This window comes from Microplitis mediator, chromosome 4, assembly GCF_029852145.1.
Source record: "Microplitis mediator isolate UGA2020A chromosome 4, iyMicMedi2.1, whole genome shotgun sequence".
NCBI lineage: Eukaryota > Metazoa > Arthropoda > Insecta > Hymenoptera > Braconidae > Microplitis > Microplitis mediator.
The window spans coordinates 10,318,075-10,341,555 of record NC_079972.1 but is presented as its reverse complement, the minus strand read 5'-3'; the positions used below and the strand labels follow the sequence as shown (position 1 = coordinate 10,341,555).

Sequence of the window (23,481 nt, the reverse complement as noted above, 5' to 3'; positions counted from 1 at the left end):
TACACACTCAAACTCACGAGCGCACACACACTCACGCACACACACACATATGCACACATTCCCAAAGTAAAATATTTTAACACCGGAAAATTTATTTTTAACACCGGTAAAGAATATTTCCACCGGTGGCAGCGTTATTTTCACACCACAGTCGGAGTAAAAATTTAACACCGCCAATTTTAACACTTACACCGCTTGGACTTACCACGGTGATTTTTTACAGTGTATAACATTAATGGAATAAGGTCATGAAAATTTTTTTGTGTGTTACTTTGATATATTTTTACTCTTTAAGACACCCCGATATGCCCCACTTTCAAATAAATTCAATAAAAACTAAAAACAATGCTAATCCTAACAATAATTCATAATAATTTTTTATTAATAGATGAAAAAACAATGACGACTATTTTAAAATTAAACTTCAACTGTAGTGTGGAATATTGATTTCAAAGCTTCAATGGAAAAGTTTCTCACCGCTCTGGGAATACCAGCAGACGTGAAAATCGAATCACTACTACACCAGTGTATCCGCAATCTCTTTCTCTCAGTTTAATACATATATCTATATATGTATATATATTATCTTTATTCAGTTGAGACAGAAATTCGTATAAACTGTCTAAAAGTTCAATACACATATACATCGCAACTGTCGTTTATCTCAAGCTAAAATTTCGTTAACTCTCTTCAGCAATGACTTATTTGCAACACGTTATATATCTATACAACTTGTATTAGTATCAAGGTATAAGGAAAAGTAAAGAGCAGACTTTGCCGAGTTATTTAAAAGTCACTGTTAAATTCGCGACACGTCTCTAGCTTACAAATTTTATTCGTACCACGTTCTTATACTGTATATATACCATTACTATATACCTACAAGTTGAGATGAAGCACGAAAATACACCGGTTGTCACACGCTCTGTTTGGTATTTTTAAAAATCAAAAAAATGAATAAAAAATATGCATTTCCCTCAGCTCTGAATCCTTTTCAAATTCTCTCTCTCCTTCTCTTTCTCTCTCTCTATTCTTATTATTAATTCTTAGTCTTGATAAATTTTACAGACGCTACTTAGGAAGAATTGTTTTTTCCTCAATAGACTTTGTGCTGATTTTTTTTTTAACTTCCCGCTATAAAAATTTTTAATTTTCATAGAGGAAGTTATTGGTTTTGGTCCGATTTTTGAAAATCGAGTTCATCAGATCTCGACGTTTTGAGGTCCTATTAAGAAGCTATTCAAACTATTTCCGGATAGACTTCCGTGTGTGTATGTGTGTGTGTGTGGGTGGGTGTATGTGTGCAAACTACTTTTTGTCGTACGATATTTTTGGAACCAATCAACCGACATGAACTTACGTGGCGGTAATCAAAAGGGCATCAAAACTTAGATCTGACTAGATTGTGAAGTCTATTGGTCAAGTAGTTTACGAGTTATACGAAAATTAAGAATTAAAAAAAATTTTTTTTTTTAATCCTTTTTTCATAGAATTCAAATCACTTTCGATTTGCCTCAAAATATAATCAGTTCAAAGTTTCGATGCACTGAAAAAAAGAAATATTTGTCCCAAATAAATCAATTTATTTGTGGCTTTTTTTTGAATACTTCTTAATGACAAATAAATATATTTGATAGAACAAAATATGACAGTTGATTCAAATAATTTTATAATTTGACAGAAATATATAATTTATTTGTGGGAAGTAATTGATATATTTGTGGTAAAGATATTAAATTTGTGACAAATAACCTAAAATTTGGCGATACTATACATATATTTGAAGCCCTTATTTATTTGTAGCAATTGGATCATTTCTTTACCACAAATAAATCACTTATTTCACGCAATTAAACTACTCAAATATATTATATCTTTCTCACAATTAAATATTTATTCGGCCATATCCAAATATACGATATCTTTGGCTCAAATAAATCTTTTTTTCAGTGTGAGCCATTTTGATTACCGCCAAGTACATTCGAATCAGTTGATTCTTTCTAAAGATATCGTACGACAAAAATTAATTTTTTTTTTAGCTAAATAAATTTTTTTAGTCCTGAAGAAAATAATAAAAGCAAAGAACTAAAAAATTACTAATAATAAGCTCTTTAAGCTCGAAACAACAAAAAGTTTCAGGGTTGGCCGCAGGGTCAACCAGTTTTCAGATTTTTTGTGTAAATGAAAAAAAAATATTGATAACTCGTAAGTTACGAAAATAAATGATTAAAACAAACCAAAGTCTCGAAATTAATCACACTACAAGCTGACACACCCTATCCTCTCCAGCATTACTGATTGTTAAATAATTCGATGCGATAATGAAGCCTGTCAGTGTCATTTAACGATCTGACGTAACTTTTACGGTAACATCTGCTAATGAAGATACCAGATTCTTTTTATTTATCGTAAATGGATTGGAAAATAAACCAGGATTGGGAATAACATGAGTCGCCAATTAGCCTCGGGTATTTCCTTGTAATTTAGTTAAGGTTACGGATATATGTTATATAAAATATGTTATCGAGAATGAGGTGAACGCAGCAATAATAATCGATAAGATCGCAATATTGCAGCGTGTACGCGAGTATCATAATAATAATGGCATTGATATCGTAAAGAAAATCGCCGCTATCAGACGCGATTAATGTCAGATAACAATTAATTCTACACAATACTGAAGACTCGAAAATATTTAATACCCAAATGAACTTTACTCTCCTAATTCCTTTTTTTTTTAATTTAAGACTGGACTAGATACATAATCTCGATCATTTATTTATTTTGACAATTAAAAAATCTAAATAAAAATTTTTGTGACATATATGTACACATATAAACATGAGTGACATATTAATCTGTTTTGTGAGGAATAAAACGTGTCAAGAAAATGAGTGTGAATGTAGCAGACATCAGACAAGTTTTAAATTATTAATAAATAGAGTAAATAATTTTTAAAATTAAATTTAAACAAAATGCACATTTGAAAAATTCAAAAATTAGTAAGTGCATTTTTTACAAAAATTTTTTTAAAAATTATTTACTCTGTTTATTTATAATTTTAAATTTGTCTGATGTCTGCTACATTCACACTCATGTCAAGAAAGTAATTAGTTATTATTTCCTAACCGTCGGTTGTTGCTACGGGAATAAATTATTGACAATTTATAAACCGGTTATAAGCAGTGAAGTCTTTAATTTATTTTCTAACTATAAGATGTTTTTTTCCAATTGCGAAATTAATACCTACTCTCAGCAAATGAGATGTGTCATCATAATAAAGTCAACGGTTTATGACGAGCCTCCAGTGACCCACCACTTGATCTCACCAGTAATTCTCTAACTTCAATGTCATGTCATCGTATATTTCTCGAGTTCTCAACATCTCAATAATAAGAAATTTATCGATTATTAACAATTGATTATTCAGCAAAAATGTTTTACTTTATCATTAAAAAATTATCATCTTATTTTATTATAAAACCATATTCATTAATTATGGCACGGTCGCCAGATTGGGCGTATTGCCACAATTTAGGTGAATTTCAGACGTACCTTGCGCTAAAATTTTTTTGGGCGATTTTCCACAATTTGGGCTATTGTAAAATTTGTCTGTATGATTACTAATCATCTAAGAATGAAAAAATTTTTTCTGAATTTCTTACTCTGTTCTCGGCCAATTCCCACGTCTTCATAATTTACTATATTGCCCAATAACAAAATTTGGTCACTAGAAAGTTGATATCTGTGAATTGCGACCAACTTGTCAATAACTTAACTACTCTCTAAACATGAATTAGTGAAAATAAGTGAATATTCACTAATTCCAAGAGCAAACCGAACCACTAATCTCAAAAAGCGCTTCGATTGGCACTCAAAATTAGTGAACTAGTGAAATTAGTGAAAATTAGTGAATAGTCACTTATTTCACTTATTCATGTTTAGAGAGTAATTTATAATATTCGTCATTTGTTATTTATTAATATATTTTCAAAAATAAACTATTTAAAAATAAAAATGTCCATTTATTTAAAATTATTAACATTGGGCGGTTTTAATTGTCAGTGTGCGCTTTTTCTGTGAGGTCGTGCTACTTTCTGTTGAACACTTCTGGCAACCCTGAATTATGGAGTAAATCAAAATTGTGACGACTACTAAAAAAACGATTTTACGAAATTTATAAATATTCGTTTTTTCTCACGTCACTGCTTTTTTAAATCAATACCACTAAAATTAATTAGCAATCATTTTTTTTCCTTAAACCATCACTAATGTCTACTCATTAAAACTGACGTAAACGTTTTCCTCATATTTTTTTCTATACTAATATTTATTTATTAAATATAATTAACAATTATAATTTTTCGAGTCTTTATCTCAACAGCTTCCTTGATATTTTTAATAAAAAAATTATTATCGATTAAATAGATAAAATTTTATATACTTCCTTATCTGTTACTGCGTTAAAAAATTGGTACTAAGAACTTAGGCACCATTTTCCCTATTTGTGTCTTAATACAAATTTTTCGTCAGTCATAATCTTAAAAAAAAAAAAAATCTGAAAACCGCCTGACCCTGCGGGCCAGCCTCAAAACTTCCCGCAGTTTTCGAGCTCAGAGACCTCGGAAACATTATTACTTGTAAGTTTTTGAACTCGGGGAGCTCAAAAATTTGTTAGGCCAATAAAACATACCTTCACTGAAAAATTATAATTTTTGTCCGACGATATCTTTGGATGGAATGAACCGATTTGAACGTTCTTGGTGACAATCGAAAGGGCTCAACAAGACTTAAAACTGATGACATTTTGAGGCGAATCAGGCAAGTGCTTTATAAGTTATACGCAAAAAACCAAAAACAAATCAATTTTTTAATTTTTATTCTTAGTATAACTCGTAAACTACATGACCGATCTACCCCAAAATCTAATCAATTCTAAGTTTTGGCGAGCCCTTTCGATTGCTACCAAATACGTTCAAATCAATTGATTCGTTCCAAAGATATCGTCGGATAAAAAAAGTTCACACACACACAACACACGGACGTCCATCCGGGAATAGTCAGAATAGCTACCTAGGACCTCAAAACGTCAAGATCTGATGAAAACTCGATTTTCGAAAATCGGACCAAAACCAATAATTTCCCTTTTTTTGAAAATTTTCAATTTTTTTTGCGGGAAGTTAAAAAAATTAACCGTACGCGACTATTTTGCGCGGATAAAAATTCATGAATAAACATGACAATATAATTGGGCAAAAAATAGAGGTAAAAAATAAACCTTCAGCGTATAATTCTAATGCAATAAATGTACTTAGTAACGCGAGGTTACGTCTCATTATCATTATATTTTTAACGTCCTCGTCCACCTCTAACAATTGCGCATCCATGGGAAAATATAAACAATGTTTTGACACTCATCTAATTATATCTAAAGATAATATGAAATAAAAAATCTATAATGCTGCCATTACTATTATTATTTATTAATTAAATTAATTAATAGATTATTAAAGTCAAGGGTGAAACTAGCAGAGCATTTGACCCTCGTTCTATATTTAATTTCTTTTTGTTATCCAGACACAAAAATCCAACGGTTTAATATGAAATTTACAATATTGCTAAACAAAATTTAATAAATATGACTACAGCGAGACGTTAAAAATAAGTTAATCTAAAAAGTCCCATTTATATTGAACTTTATCTTCAACAAGGTTATCAGAATTGTCAATAGTCGTTATTAGTGTGTAGATTATATGTGTTAGTGATAAAGAAACAATAATAATTTACTGCGACTCAATAAGTATAATCATACGACCCGACATCCATCTACACACGCGATTCATAAACAGTTGAATAAAAAAATAAATTACACTGCGAAAAATTAACAATATAAGTGAAGAAAAAAATATAATAATAATAGTAATTTTTTTTAAATACTTCTCCAACAGATTTTACTTTAATCGTTAATAATTCATCGACGTAATTATTCACCCGAGTATAAGAGAATTAATTCAAACGTCACTTGCAGCTTGTCTATATAATAAGAGCTTAAAACCCTTTTGCAGCTTATTCTACGAGGAAAATTGTCCAGACATTCCAGCAATTAATAATAGTTTTCAATTATGCAACACTTTATTCTACCTAACTATATAAATATATATGCTAGACGAGCAATTGATTAGTAGACAAAAAAATCTTTTAATTGAAATTTCATCAGATGTTTATATTTATAAAAAATTTTAATTGAATATCTAAAAATAAATAAAATTATGCCGGGAAACACGTTATATAATTTTTAAAAAAATTGTTTGAGGAAAAATATAAGACGCAGTGTATTTTAATTCAACGTTAAATTATCGACGAGGTAGAAAAAAAATAGAAACTAAAAATAAAACAATGCTTAAGGCAGCGTGTTAATTAACAATTGATTAATAGCCAAAAGACGTATTTCAATTGAAATGTAATCAGATATGTTTAATTATAAATAACTGTAAGTCAAATAATTATGTATATACTAGAGCGTTTCAAAAAAAACAAAAAAATTTTTTTTTTCGGAACCAGGCTCAAAAGTTTTGTTTGGTTTAACGTTAAGTTCTCAAAATCGATTAGAAGACTATATTTTTATAAGCTTGGCATTAAAATGAAAATAACTAGAAAACAATGTGGAATTTGAATAAATTTTAGTAAAAATAATTTGTAGGGAATAAAATTGTCTGCAAAAAAGGCCCTATGACATTTTTTGATAAGTCTTATAGTTTTGCTGGAAAAGTAAAAAGATCTCGAAATTTACTGTAGATTTGACTTCCAGCTCTAATAACTTTCGAACAGATGGATTTATCAAAAATTGATAAGAGACCCTTTTTGTAGAGCGTTCAATTTTCTACACAAATAGTTAATGGACAGTACAATGTAATTTACGGTTCATTAATTTCAAAAATCAGAAGAAAAATTAATATTTTTCCTGTGTTATTTTTACGGGAAATCGAAAAGAATATTAATATTAAGGGCTCATATTTTCAAAGACATATTTTGTCATCTAAACGAAACTTTTGAGCCTGGTTCCGAGAAAAAAAAACTTTGTTGTTTTTGGAACGCCCTAGTATACACTGTAAAAAATTGGAAGTGAAGTCGGAGTGATTATAAATTTTATTTGAATCCAAATTCACTCCGTCACTCGGAGTTCCGGAGTTTAAAAAAATCACTCTGCATACAGAGTGAATAAGGAGTTTGCTTTTTTAGTTTACTGATTTCGGAGTGATCTGAATTTTATTTTAATCCGCATTCACTTCGATTCAGAGCTTTAATACAGTAGAATCTGGTTATAGGTTACATCGGACGCTCTACTCACTCTCACGTCAATTTCATTTTTTCCTGTAAGTAAGAATATAGACAGAAACATAACTTATAACCAGATTGTACTGTATTAAAATAAACATCTTTCAGGAGTGAATTCCACGCCGAAGCGAATTTTCAACATTAAATTAAACTCCCCTTCGGAGTAAATTTTACTAATTAAATAAATAAGCAGTCATCCGCTCCGCATTTACTCCGGATTAACTCCGTTAATTTTTTACATTATCAATAAAATTATATCGCGAAAAAAAAATGTTTAAGGAAACACATAAACAGGTAGTATTTTTAAATTTAACGTCAAATTGTCGACAAGACGTTAAGAGAAATAGAAATAAAAAGTAAAAAAAAAAATTACAAGACGGTTAATGACTGCTATAGCATTTCTTTTCTTCCGAGAAGGCGTATCCGTGATTCTGACTTGAGTTTGTTAGTTACCTGAGCGTGATACACGCAACTTTGACGGTTACTGTCGAGACTACTAATATAAGCCAGCTCTAAATGTATCTATCCTTCATTTTTGACGTAAACAGGACAAATATTTATATAAATATATTTTTAAATACCAAATTTAAATGTCAATTCTACCAAAAATATTATATAAATTATTTATTTTCGCGACAGGATGTGTTTAATTATACGTATTTTTATGAAGACATTTAAATAAAAAAAATAATTTCCACGCTTGTTCGTTATCAAACAAAATAAAAAAATTAATCGCTGTATTTATATTCACTTATACCACAGTTAAATAAGTTAAATTCTACATATTTTAACGTGTTCCTGCATCGTTATTACCGTAATTTGGTATCCTAAGTAATGCAAACTACACACTTTTTATGTCTTGTAGTCTTATCTACACAATGAAATATTTAAAAAATAATACTTTTTGTTATATTCACTCAATCTTATTATTAAGATTAAAATTATACGACTTTAAATGAAATAAAGTAAATTTATCGATAGTACGTGTTTAAATGAAATTTATATAGATAAAATTAAAATTTCTCAATTGTAATTCAACCAAATAGTAGTTCACGGTAAGTCGATTTTTAACCTTGCGCCTGAACGTGAGAATAATTTGAATTTTTCATTGCATTAACGTTACGTACTTACCTATTATCATTCCAAGTGTATCTATAATTGTCCGGAAATAATTATGTGACACATATATCAGCGTTCGCGGTGAACTGAAATAAAAAAAAAAAATAAATATATAAAAATTTTAATTATAATATTTAAACGATTCATTAGCAGTCAGAGATAATTTTTTTAAATTTATTAATACTAATTTTAATAAATTATAAATATAAATAAAAAAAAAAGCAATAACGTCACATTTAATGTGATTAATTGTTTGTTTAATTACACATTTGCCAGACCACATTCCATTCCAATAAATACCTGACGTATCATCCAAGTCTTTATAATTCAATACTATACAATGATCTTACCATAACATTATAAATAAATAACTCAAGTGTCACAAGTTTTAAATCCGCTGTACATTTATTCCAACTAATAAATTAAATGAAAAAATATGTGATATTTTTTATAATTATTTTGAAAATTTTCATTTTATCGAAAAAATTGTTCTATAATTTTTTGAGGATAATTTAATTTCCTACAAAAATGCTTTTGATAAAAATATTAAAATTTTTGGTGGATAAAAAGTTGTACCCAAAAAAAAAAAAAAAATTTCTTGACGCAAAAAATTTTTACTTGTAAGAAATTTTTTGCATTATGAATTGAAAACAAAAATTTTCCTGGGGCGAGAAAACGATTTTTTTGAGCCAAGAAAAAAATTTTTGGGACGAGAAGAAATTTCTTACTCGAATAATTTTTTATGATACTGAAGTTAGCCGACTTCCAATAATTTTTGGGTTCTTTTTTAAACAATAACTTATGAAAAAAAAAATATTTGAAAAAATTGCACCTTTAGTTTTTTAAATTTTCTATATGTGCAAATTTTTTTTTTTTTTTTTGTTATTTATTTGTTAAAAACAAAATCTAAAAGTTGTTAATTGTCTATTAACTTCAGGATCCAAATTTTTTTTGGATCCTCAGAAAATTTTTATATTCATTTCAAAATGAAAAATTTTTCTTTCTGTAAAAAAATCTCTTTTTCTGCGCAAGCATTTAAAAGCATCAATATAATACTTTTGACTGCATAGTAATTAAAATAAGTAATTAAATACTGTAATTTAAAATGTTGTATTATATTTTTATTTTAAAAAGAGTGTAAAAAATAGTTAATGCCTCCATGAAATTACATATATATAGCTGAAAATTTTCGCTGTTACTTTATTGCGAAACAGATTAATGACCGGCCATCATCTGACTTACGATATTATCAAGATAAAGAAGTCACTTGTACGTCGTTACATCATAATTGCCGTGCGAGTGCAATGCCAATGCCGATGCGCCTCGTTGTGTCGGCTACGTAATGTTATGTGCTACGAGCACCGAGTAACGTACATCTGAAAATCCCCACAGCTAAATTCCACTCTGCTTCTACTACTCCCGCTGCTGGAACAACTTCTCTGATTAATTGCAAACGTAACGACTTGAGAGGTAATTTTTCTTACAATTTACAGCTGGCTAAATGACTCGTCACGTCGAAAATATTCGTTATATTATTATTAATGCAATTTACATACATCAAGTGTCTCACACAAAGTATATTTATTTTTATTACTCAAAGTAATAACGCATTTTTATATTTTTTCTACCATGAAAAAACCCGCATGAAAATATCATATATGGTAAAAATATATTAAAAAATGTATGTGACAATATATGAAATCTTATATAGAACTATATATAGATTTTGGCCGATTTTATTATATTTCTATATATGTTTTCTCTTATATGATTTCACATATTTCCGTATAACTTCAATACATTATTTATATATTTGAAAACTTATAATTTTAATATATTTAAAAATAAATGTAATTTATATATGGAAACAAATAAGAATACATATATAATTCATCATTATATGGCACGATATATGTACCATGTATTTAACTTTATATATTTTTGTATATTTTTCGATATATAGAACCATATAAGTCTCCCCATATATATAAGAATAAATAAAATCTATACTTTTCTGTCTTCCTCTCTCTGTTATAAGATTCAAATATTGTGTTCAGAATATATATATATATGTGCTAACTTACAAATTTACATATATAATTATCAATATATGTAATACATATATGTGCTAACTTATAAGTTTACAAATATGATTATAAATATATATAATACATGTATTAACTTATAAACTTACGTATATAATTAATTATATTACAACTTACTATATTATATATAAGAAAATATATATCATTTTTGGCCACTTATATGGTCCCATATTGATTATATATTTTTCCATATATATTTATCATATATGGTATTTTCATGCGAGAAATAAATTCTATAATTACTACAGATTATTATTTTAAATTTTAAGCGCGGGATTTTTAAATTTATACTTATCAATTTTCAAAATGTCTAGACTTGTCTTTACATTCAATTAATTATAAATATATTTTATTGACATGAATTAAGTCCAGTTTTATTTTTAATATTTTCGACTTCATCCAAGATAATAAATTTATATTCAAACGGATAAAATAATCCAATTTTACTCTCGCGACTGGGGGTCGAGATCAATTCTTCAGTTAAAATCAATAATGTCGTCCAATCAATTGTAATTCCTCCACGGATCAAATCGTCATACCAATCATTTAAATTTTTCCATTTTCTACTGACATATATATATTCTCAATAATATACCGCCTGAACGTTAAAAATATTATATCGTCTGTATTATATTTAACAACGGTGTTTTTCCATCATAGTTTGACGATCGAGTATCTAGACGAGACGTCCAGATATGTGTAGCAAAAAAATTAAAAAATCCAAAAAGTCTTACAGACGTCAAAATAAATGTCACAGATAAAAAAATTGCTATCGATTTTATGACACGAGGTGTCTCCTTGTCAGCCAGCTAAAATTTGAACAAAGTTGTATTGCTGTTTAAAAAATCAACAGCAACCGCGCAGAAGACTTTATTTCGATAGATAAAAATAACAATTTAATAACGATAATAAAAGTTTCTACAAGAACGTCTGTTATTTGAGAGGAAGTAAAATTGATTAAATAATTAAAAAGTATTTCTCTTGCAAGACGGAGAGAACGAGGTACTTCAAGGATCAAAGGTGTGTCGGCGTATAAACAGACAATCCAACGACCATCATTTCCTACCCCATTTTATCCTCTTTGCTAACCCCTAACTCCCTCCACATCTCCCACTTGGTTTTCTCCATCAAATCCAGTCGATAGCATTACTACGCGGCATTCATACGTTAACCTGACATCAGCTTCCTCTTATTCATTTACTATTTCAAAAGTATTTAATAACAAGACAACGCTCGCTATCGTACAAGACCTTTTAACATTTTAAATCTTCCTTAGAAAAGATTAATTTCCAACAATAAACTCTCAGAACAAAGTTATCGGTAAAAAAAATCTACGATTGTTTGAACCTCGAATTGATCGCGATCGTCAAGACGACGGGCTATGGAGCAATCTCCGTTTCCTTTTGAAACCAAACGTTTCTATACAATTTGTCTTCAGTTTAACTGACTTCAACTCAACTGCAACTGTTGAAGAATTACACAGCCGTTAAAAATAAGTATCTCGGTATCAGGTATGACTTGGAAACTTTTCCTACAATTTATTTTAAAAATATGATATACAGCCCTGTCAAAAAATTTTTTTTCATTTTTCAAGCGTTAATTGTTAACTAAGTCTATAAATTTATTTAAGTTTGATAAATAAATAATATTTTTTAATTATAAGACACGATGTACACTTTGTTATCTACAATCAATATTGAGATATAAAATCATAGTTCTTATAAATACATATTCGCTATCAAATTTTTAGCAGTGATTATTAATCTTGATCAGATCACTTAAAAATACAGAAAACCTGATTTATCTACAGATTTTTATTGTTTTTTCTTATTAATTATTCTTTTTCAATTAATCTACCTCTCGAGTTAATCGGATACTGTTGTAATAGTGATAGCGTGATTAGTTTTTCCTTATCACTATTATAAAGTATATATGATTCACTTAGGAAATAATCCAATACACGGAAAGAAAATTATGGAAGTGGTTCCCATAATTCTATAAAAATTTTTCCTATACCAACATAGGAATTGTGACCATAAATTATGGGAGCAGTTCCTATAATTGTAGGAATGTTTTCCATAATTATTGGAACAGTTTCTATATTTATGGGAATGCTACCCATAACATAATAGGAATGGTTCCTATAATTATAGGAATGGTTCCTATAAATTATAGGAATTTTTCCGGTAATATTCTGGGAATCATTTCCATAATATATAGGAATGAACCCTATATTTTATAGAAATCATTCCCATAAATTATAGGAACCATTTCCATAATATTATGGGAATAATTCCCATACTATCATAGGAACCATTCTTATAATATTATGGGAATGGTTCCCATACTATCATGAAAAAATTAATTTAAAAAAAAGTGTGGTAATCACTTCTACAATACACAGAAATATTATTGAATATAAGAACAAAAATTCAAACATTGAAAAAAAAAATCGTATTTGGCAAAAACATTAAAATTTTTAACAAAATTTTTTTTTTTTTAACAAATTTAGCGTCGAAGAAGCTTCATTTGAATCTCTCCATATCATGAGGGGAATTTCTACACTATCTTGGAAAACAAAATTTTTATGATATTATGGGAATGGTTCTCATAACATTATAGGAATAGTTTCCATATTGGTATAGGATCTATTCCCATCCCATTATGGGAATGGTTCTCATAATGGTATAGGCATTGAACCCATACTATTATGGGAACCATTCCCATATATTATGAAACCATCCCTATAATAGTATGGGTACAATTCCAATACCATTATAGGAACTATTCCCATACTATTATGGGAATGGTTCCCGTAATGATATGGGAATAGTTCCCATAAAATTTTGGGAACCATTCCCATATATTATGGAAACCATCCCTATAATAGTATGGGTACAATTCCAATACCATTATAGGAACTATTCCCATACTATTATGGGAATGGTTCCCGTAATGATATGGGAATAGTTCCCATAAAATTTTGGGAACCATTCCCATATATTATGGAAACCATCCCTATAATAGTATGGGTACAATTCCAATACCATTATAGGAACTATTCCCATACTATTATGGGAATGGTTCCCGTAATGATATGGGAATAGTTCCCATAAAATTTTGGGAACCATTCCCATATATTATGGAAAACATCCCTATAATAGTATGGGTACAATTCCAATACCATTATAGGAACTATTCCCATACTATTATGGGAATGGTTCCCGTAATGATATGGGAATAGTTCCCATAAAATTTTGGGAACCATTCCCATATATTATGGAAACCATCCCTATAATAGTATGGGTACAATTCCAATACCATTATGGGAACTATTCCCATAATGCATAGCAAAAGTACCCATAATTTTTTTTCCCTGTATATATGATTAACTTAAGAAATAATTCAATATGAATTTAAGTTTAGTTTCCTTTAGATTACATATATATATATACATATGTATTGTAAGTTATAACATATTTCCCACCTCTCGATTTCCGTTTATCGTTTGTAATAATATGAGGTGGGAGAATTAGTTGATTTAAAAAGCCTGCCGACATCGAAACACAGGCCAGTACATCATCTAAGTGTGACAATCAGTGCAAAGACTAAACAACAATAAATAAATAATAAAAAAAAAATTCGCCTGTGCTTTGAATTGTAATTTATTATCTTTTGGACTTATAATTTCCAACGGTATGATTAAATTATTTATGTTGTGTTTATTTAATTTCTTCCCACATTTATCATTATTTAACTTTTTGACCATTTTCGAAGCGCTTTGTCTACTTTTTCATTTCCCCAGGCTATTTTATATTCTTTTTCACCGTAAAAGTCGTCTTCTTTCTATCCGTTTCATTTCTTGGCATTTATTTTTATTTTAAAAAATTTTTTATACGTTTTATCACCCGCCTCATCCCTGGCCACTACTAGATCCAATTATTCGCTCCATTCTTTCTTTACTTAGCGACGACCCTTCGACTATTTCTGGCCACCAGTGTTTGCCGTGAATTACGAATAAACGCAGCCGCATAACGAACCAAGTGAATCGATTTGCAAGTGGCCCACCATCACCCCATCACCCCCTTTTCTTATTCTCTCTCTACTCCTTTCATTATATATTTTTACTACTACTATTATATCTCTATTATACACATCTTTTGTCATATTTTTTTTCTTATTTTACTTCACCTCTACGGTCCGCGATGATGATTAATTTATATCCCGATTATCAGCATAATATCTCTTACACTTAATCAAAATAGATATTTTAATTTCTAAACTAATTTCGCGGGCTCAAAAACGATGAGAAAATTTAACCGCGATTTATATTTATCGAATCGATAGACATTAAAAAAATCTCTTTATTAATTTATTGTATAAATATTTGTATATTAAAAATTAAAATAACGTTATCAGTAGAAGACTTAATTAATAGCAAATATTATACTGATAATCAGTATACGTTTAATGTAAATTAATAAACCATATTTACATTTTTCTCTGCTATTAAAATTAACGACTATTTATTTAATCTAAAATTAGAATTAAAAAGTATTTTTAGACTGAAAAATTTAAATTTTTTCATCAAATATTTTAATCGAAATTTAAATAAATAAAAAAAAAATTTTGGTCATCAATCATGAAGGTTTTTTAAATATTCATATCTCTAGATTAAAATATCGAATAAAGATTTGCAAATAAAATATAAAATGTATTATTAGAATGCATTCTATTAATTTACATGATGATAAAATCAAATAAATGTATTAGCTGATAAAAAAAAATAATAATAATAAAACCTAATATGAAAAATAGAAATGGCAAGTTAACACGTGCATTTTTTTTTTTTTTTTTTTTTTTAAATACATCGATTGACCCACTTTGCTATCGAAAATAATATCCACTTGGCTTTCGCTACCATTTGTTTTCCCACGAGAACAGAACAAATACTTATTCTGTGTATCATGACGATAATCATACTCGATTGAACATCCAGTTAATGCACTGGAAATACTTTGATTTTTATTAAAAAATATCCATCCATAGATACTTATATTTTATTACAATTATTTTATTATCATTATCACAAATATTTACTTTATCTTATTTAAATAAAACTGACATGTATGACAAATTAATTTGTTGTTTTATCAGATTATAAAAAAAAAAAAATACATAATTTGTGTAATCGTATTTTTTTTTATTCAATCAAACGTAATAAAAATATTGTCTCAATCACAACAAATCTTATGAAATATTCCAACAATTTTATTTATTTATTTTTACGTCGGTGTCGCGCCTCATCCGGTCTTTATATATTTAAATTCCGTATATAATTTATTACGTAATTAAATACGGTAGTTAATTACATAAAAAGCAACATATTAATGCTTTGTTTTATTTTATATATATTATAGATAAATTTTTCCTCATGATTTTAATTACCGCTCATATATTGGAAAATTTAAAACCCCGGTCATAAAATATATAACAATTACGTCAAATTTAATTTTTTACTACAGTTTAATATTCGCGTATTGAATATTGTGAATACTCATATTAAATATCAACATCACATTCAATATCACCACCATGTGTTCCATATACTCATTATATAAATTAATTGACAATCAATTTTTTTTTACTCTTCGCTATAACGTTAACTATTAACAGTTAGAAATTAAAAATCCACTTTAAATTTATGTATCAATTATTTATTTAAATTCTATATGCAAAGTCGAATAACTATCGCACTTGTGATCAAGATCAGAATTGTGATTATAACGAGAAAAAAATAATAATAACTAAGATGCCTGTATGCTCAATACAGTGTAATAAATGTAACTTTGACCTATAGAAGTCACTGAATCCAATTTGCACGAGAAACGTTATCGCATGGTTGCATTTATTAACGTAGTGAGCACACCAGCAGGCAATATCATCGACTATACGCAATTCAGCGCTTTCATTATTAAACGTGCTTATAACAATAAACGTTTACTTTTTTTTTTTATTTATACGATAAAAATATACTTTAACTGGTTTAATTAAAAATTTAATAAGATAATAGTCATATTCATCTACATGCTCGCGTGTACAATAGACATATACATAAACATAAATATAAATAAAGTAGACGTAAATTACCGGTTCTGAACACTTATAGTCCCTGTTTTGGACAGATAATATTTATCAGCTTATATATATATGTGTATATACGTATAATATGAAAAAAAAATTGGATTTGGCTGTACTTCCAAAAACGCCCTACCACTCATAGATTACTATGTAACTTTGAAAAAATATTTCTAATATCATAAGTAGGCCCAGGATTTTTGCTTCAATTTGAAATCAACCAATAATGAATAATGGTGTCAAATTTTTGATATTACGGAAAAAATATAGGTCGTATAAAAAAATTTTTCGAGTAAAAGTTGTAGGAAATTTCATTTTGTTAAAAAAATGTCTCTTATAATTTTTTCTTAGGACTAAAAAGAAAGCTGTAGTTTTAAAATTAAAATTATCATAATTATCAAAAATTTGAATAATTCATTATGAATCTTAATTTTGGAATTACGGTGAAAATATTGGCCGTATAAAAAAATCTGAAGAGACATTTTTTTTAGAAAATTAAATTTCCTACAACTTTTGTTTGAAAACTTTTCTGATACGACCAATATCTTCGCCGTAATATCAAACATTTGAAACATTCATTTCGAAATCAAGACGAAAATCTTGTCCCTAGTCATCAGAAACAACGTGTGATGTATAATTTTATTATCTTTAATTTTATTAATAAATTCTCATTAATAAACAGTTTTGGTGGTCTATTTTAGCCCTCACTATATAAGAAATTTCGATAAGCTTATCCGTCCGAATTTATTGACATATAGAAAATTTTGAGAGGCCCACTTTGTACCCTCCTCTCCTATGCTTCTAATTATAATACTGAAATAGCCATGATTCTGATGTTAACAGACAATTAGCAATTTTCAGATTTTTTTTTTTCCACAAGTCATTTAAAAAAAAAATAAAAATAAAAATATGCACCTGTAGAAAATTTTAAAAACTATCGGTGCAATTTTTCAAATATTTTTTTTTTATAATTCATCGTTTTTAAAAAAAATTAAAAAATTATTATACGTCGGCTAATTATGATACTGCAGTTAGCAGACGTCTAATAATTTTTTAATTTTTTTTAAAACCGATGAATTATAAGAAAAAATATTTGAAAAATTGCACCGATAATTTTTTTAATTTTCTACAGGTGCATATTTTTTTTTTTTAATTGACTTGTTGAAAAAAAAAAAATTCCGAAAATTTTTAGTTGTCTGCTGACTTCACGATGATTTATAATTTAACAAAGAAAATAGTGCTTATAATTGTACAGAATGTTTTTACAAAGTTACAGGAAAATCGAAAGAGGGGGGGGGGAGATCAGAAGTATAGCCTTAGATTTTTCCATCGTATTTCTCCTGATAAGTTTTGATTCCTTATACTTATAAAGTCCTATAAATTTCTTACAAAAATTAATAATCCTTGTAAGAATTGTATTTCTCTTTTCAATAAAAAATTTATAAATATATATAAGAGCCAATAAAAGCTATAAGATTTTATTGGAAACCAATGAAAAATATGATTTCCTTATATATTTTTATTGAACTCTATAAAACTATTTCTATAAAAATTAATTAGATGTAAACTATATCATTACTCAAGTTTTAAAAACTTATCAGGAAATTTCAAAACTTTTTTTTTATTTAAATCAAATAATTCAAATATTTTTCTGTCAATTATTAAATATATTTAAAGTAAAATTTCATTATAATTTTTGTAAGATTTTGAATCTCATTCTTAATTTTTCAAAAATAAAATACAATTTTACTAAAATTAAAGTTGCGATAAATCGAAATCATAAAAAAAATCGAATTCCATGAAAAAACTTTGCATGCTTTTCAAAATGAATTTGAATATCGACTTACTAAAATAGAAGTTGATGTCATTTGAATAAATAATTTATTTAAAAACGTGTTATATCACGCGATGATAAACTCGTCAACATTTGAATTAAATTAAAGAGACGCGCAAATGTGTGACAAGTTCTAACAACTTAAGAAAGAAGTTATCGCAATTAATTTTATTTCCTTCGTAATAAAATTTGTTGGGTAGATGGCAATAGAGTAGTTTTAGTTGTGTTCATTAAAGAAACCTGCTGTATCGCGACTCGCTAATTATTTGATATTTACCAGTTGCTAATATTCAAATCGTCTTAATTTTATTTCATTAATTAATAGACTTTACGTATATTTTCGAGTAGAGTAGAACGCAATTGTTTAAATTTTATTTTGTAATAATTCACGATGGTGCGAGGATATCAAACAATGGGGGGAGAGTCGAGTTCATCCAGTTTACTAGTATGTAACTTTCACATTATCGTTATTGTTATTACTTTAAAGTGATTAATTACACATTATTGAATTATTTTTCTTTATTTATCGACGCGATTTATTTATTTTTTCGCGATGCTGATAAATAATTCGAACACACACTTTCATCATCGATAACACATCTATCAATCATGTTTTTTCACGAGATTGGTAGCATTGATTTACTGTCAAAGTTTCGCGCGCAAAATTTCAAATTTTTAATTTTCCTTAGACCGCTAAAATTTAGTCAATTATTAGCTTTTAAAAAAAAGTGTACAATAAATGAATCATTTATTTGATAAACCCCATAAGTCATGTTTTTTTCGAAATTTGGTTTTTTGCATTTTTGGGTTCTTTGGATGTCCCCACATAGAAATCAATAAAAATATGCATCAAATCAGCGTTTAAAAAAACAATTAACGGGGTGACAGCAATTTCATTTAATTGAGAAACCCCATAAGTCAATGACTCAAGTAAACATGTGCAATTTTAGTTTTACAGAAATATTTTTTTTTTTCTATTTAAAATTCGCGCTTTTTGGAAATTAATTTCAAACGTTATTTTACTGTTGACTGTTATGTGACTAATTAAAATGTTTAAATTAATTATTATTTTTTGTTATTTCTGAGTTTCAGAGTTCAGATACATATTTTATACGTCATTTTATCAGTCTAATAAATAATTTGAGTGGAAGAAATTTAAAAAACAATGATTTTATAACTTTCTTTCCGTTTGGTTGAGAAACCCCATAAGTCAAACAACTTTAAATAATTTTTTCAAGTCGTTTCAATTAAAAAATTGAATTTTTCTTATTTGAATCTTTTTCAGAGACCCTAAAATTATTGTCTTCAAATATTTATTTATTAATTTAATGTCAAGTTTTTCCAAAAAAATGTTTATGTGTTTCCTGAAAAATTTTGTTTCCTCGAATTATGGGGTTTCTCAAATAAACGATTCAAATTGTCTAAAGTCAAAAATTTTCGAAAAATAAAAAAAATAATTAATAATTTAGCACAGAAATTTTAATTTCATTATAAAATTTTGACGTTTCTCGTTTAGCCAGACACTTTTAATCTCATGACATGAGGAACTTGATATAAATTATCAGTAATAAATTATCACATATATTTTTTTATCATTTGAATTATATTTAAATTATTTAAAATGTCTCATTTAATAAAAACATTTAAAATTCAAAGATAAACATAAACTGATTTATCGAGATTTTCATTATCTGAAGAGTAATTAATTGTGATTTTGTGTTGATCGAGATAATAAATCATATTTTTTTTTTATTTCTTTTCAGGTGACAGAAAGAACACCACTACGGAGCGTTCAAAGTCGAAGAATGGTTGAAAAGAACATCGGAATATCCCAGCAAACGCTGGTGTCAACATCTAGTGATAATGAAAATGGTGGGCGTAAATTAACACAATACATTGCTGGGTTAGCGGCAACTCTTGGTGCGCTTGCAGCAGGTATGGTATTGGGTTGGACATCACCCGCGGGAAAAGACGGAGTGAACTTGGCCAAAGAATACAACATACCGATATCGCCAACAGAATTTTCATGGATCGGTTCGATATTCAATTTAGGCGCCGCCACAATTTGTGTGCCTATTGGTATTCTCACAGACGTAATCGGCAGAAAACGCGCAATGTTGATACTAGTCGTGCCATTCACTATCGGGTGGATACTGATAATATGGTCTAACTCCGTAGTAATGTTTGATATCGGCCGGTATATTTTGGGCGTAAGCGGAGGCGCTTTTTGTGTAACTGCCCCAATGTACACCGGCGAGATTGCCGAGAGTTCTATTCGCGGTAGTTTAGGATCGTACTTCCAACTGATGTTGACAGCTGGTATTTTAATAACATATATATTAGGTTCCGTGCTTTCGATATTCACATTATCCCTGATATCGGCGGTTGTGCCTCTTATATTTTTCGGAATATTCTTCTTCATGCCCGAAACACCGACGTATTATTTGAAGAAGGGGCAGATCAATGAAGCCAGAGAAAGCTACAAATGGTTACGGGGACCGGATTATAATATCGAGCCCGAACTGGAAGCGCAGAATGAGGCATTGGCTGAAGCAAATCGTAACCAAGTGTCATTTTTGACAGCTGTCAGATCAAAAGCTGCATTAAAAGGGCTTTTTATTGCATTCGGTTTGATGTTTTTCCAGCAACTGAGTGGCGTTAATGCCATAATATTTTACTCTGGTTCGATATTCGAGACTGCTGGCAGTACGATGAATTCAGATGTTGCAACGATCGTTGTTGGAAGCATGCAAGTTATTGCGGTATTTGTCAGCACACTTATTGTTGATCGTCTTGGTAGACGGCTGCTGTTATTAATTTCAAGTGTCGCCATGTGTTTAACGACACTTATACTCGGCGTATATTTCTACATGAAGATACACAAAGTCAGTGGGGTTGACTCTATCGGGTGGCTGCCACTGGTTGCAATTTGCACATTTATTATACTATTTTCGCTTGGATTTGGGCCAATACCGTGGATGATGATGGGCGAAATATTCGATTCCCAAGTTAAGAGTATCGCTGGCAGCAGCGCCTGTTTATTCAATTGGCTTATGGCTTTTATCGTCACTAAATTTTTCAGCGATATACAAGACGCTTTGGGTACTGATATGACATTTTGGATATTTTCAATTATTTGCGCAGTTGCTGTTGTTTTTGTGTTCTTTATTGTACCCGAAACTAAAGGGAAAACGCTTGAACAAATTCAAATTGAATTAGGAGGCGGTGATCCAACTCCTAGTGGTTTTCATGGTAGTAAATCATAGTTTTAATACGAGAGTTATTTTTTGTGATTATAAAAGTGTGCGGCTTTTTATATTTTTTAAAATAAAATAAGTTTTAGTCCCATTCCTATACAATATCATTTTTTTTTAATGGATTTCTCTGTTTGAAAAATCCAACAGATTCTTAGACAAGGAAAAATTTTAATTAGTTTTCAAAATATGCAAACTTATATTTTACGCGATAATTTTAGAAAATTTATTTTAAAATTAACAGAAAACGCATTTAAAAGATACATGCATTTTTTATTATTAAAAATTTATTTATGACTTAATTAAATATAGATTTTAATAAATTTCAACGATAAGTCTATCAATTTCCTATCAAGTTGATAAAATGAAATTAAAAATTCCACTAAGGAGGATCTATAGTAGTTTTCGTCCAAACTTTTTCTCAAAAAATTCTCTAAATGCAAAATTAAGATGTACATGAAGATCAGAACGTTTTTCGCGCAACGAAAAAAAAATTGGACAGTAAAATATTTACTGGATGACTAGATTTCCGAAATATTTCGCATATAGATGTCAGCCGAAAATCTTAAGTCACCCAACCTTGGGATCAATCCCTTAAGCAGTTGAACTACATAAATTTTTTTCATTTTCGTCGCGTGAAAAACAATCGGATCTTCAAATACATAAATTAAGAACGAGGATCGATGCATTACTCAGTAATTCGGCGATCTACGTTTTCATTTTCCGAAATTGTTCATTTGTTTGAAAGCCGCGGACAAAATTGTCATTTACTACGCAAGTGCAACAAGGATAGTACCGCTCGCAGACTTGAGTGTGAAAGAGAAAAAAGATGTTCCTGAAGATCGGAATGTTTTTCGCGCGAAAAAAAAATTGGAAAGTAAAAAATCTACTGGATGACACGATTTCTGAAATGTTTCACAAGAAAATGCTGGTGTGTCGACCGAAAATCTTAGGCCACCAAAAACCTCTGGCACTACTCCTTAAACAGATGAATTATATAAATTTTTATGATCCTGAAGTTAGCAGACAATTATTAATTTTCGGATTTTTTTTCAAAAAATTAATTAAAAAAAAAGAAAAAAAAATATGCGCATGTAGAAAATTTAAAAAACTATAGGTGCAATTTTTTCAAATATCTTTTTTTTTTAAATTTACTCTTTTTAAAAAAAATCCAAAAATTATTAGACGTTGGCAAACTTCAGTATCACAAATTTTTTTCATTTTCGTTGCGCGAAAAAAGTTTTGATCTTCAGATCCGTGAAAAAAATTCAGATTCCCCTAAAAATTTTTTTTCATCAAAAGCAGAAGCCACACTATAGAATATAATTAATGTAAGATTGTGATGATAAATTTTTATGATCCTGAAGTTAGCAGACAATTAAAAATTTTAGGATTTTATTTCGAACAATTAAATTTGAAGAAAAAATGCACATGTAGAAAATTAAAATGACTATAAGTGCAATTTTTTTAAATATTTTTTTTTTATACAATTTTTCGTTTTTTAAAAAATCCAGAAATTATTAGATGTCGGCTAACTTCAGGATCATTAAATTTTTCGCTTTTAATATTTATCTTTGTATAAAAAAAATTATTTTTTTAATGCACACATATGTATTTGAAAACATTTGAAATGTTTTAATAAAACATAAAATTTTTCCTAGTTTTCTTTTATAAGACTGATATCTTACGTAAAAAA

General features: G+C 28.5%; 1 protein-coding gene and 1 long non-coding RNA gene across 7 annotated transcripts in view; one reads left to right on the top strand and one right to left on the bottom strand.

Moving 5' to 3' along the window:
• The window catches only part of LOC130666667 (uncharacterized), a 215,993-nt gene that overhangs the window by 184,436 nt on the left and 8,076 nt on the right, over positions 1–23,481 (bottom strand). For 2 of the 5 annotated variants that reach the window (XR_008989722.1, XR_008989721.1), the window contains exons 1-2: positions 18,545–18,747; positions 8,467–8,540 (exon numbers count right to left, since the gene is read on the bottom strand). This is a non-coding gene — a long non-coding RNA (uncharacterized LOC130666667). Of the gene's footprint in view, positions 1–8,466; positions 8,541–9,696; positions 10,060–18,544; positions 18,748–18,808; positions 18,951–23,481 lie in introns of those variants that run through there. The other 3 variants (XR_008989723.1, XR_008989725.1, XR_008989724.1) reach the window with 3 other exon arrangements.
• LOC130666664 (facilitated trehalose transporter Tret1-like) lies at positions 14,100–23,397 on the top strand. Of its 2 annotated transcripts, none has more exons than XM_057467853.1 (2): positions 14,100–14,255; positions 20,295–23,395. In XM_057467853.1, exon 2 carries the CDS (start codon positions 20,337–20,339, stop codon positions 21,795–21,797), a length of 1,461 nt encoding a protein of 486 aa, XP_057323836.1. In that variant the 5' UTR covers positions 14,100–14,255; positions 20,295–20,336; the 3' UTR covers positions 21,798–23,395. The 2 variants fall into 2 exon arrangements, with proteins under 2 accessions (XP_057323836.1, XP_057323835.1); XM_057467852.1 differs by lacking the exon at positions 14,100–14,255 and adding an exon at positions 18,838–18,976 and having other exon boundaries at positions 20,295–23,397.

Coding starts and splice junctions, on each gene's coding strand:
- LOC130666664 (XM_057467852.1), top strand. CDS start 18,923: ATGGTGCGAGGATATCAAACAATGGGGGGAGAGTCGAGTTCATCCAGT. Junction 18,977..20,294: donor CGAGTTCATCCAGTTTACTA/GTATGTAACTTT, acceptor ATTTCTTTTCAG/GTGACAGAAAGAACACCACT.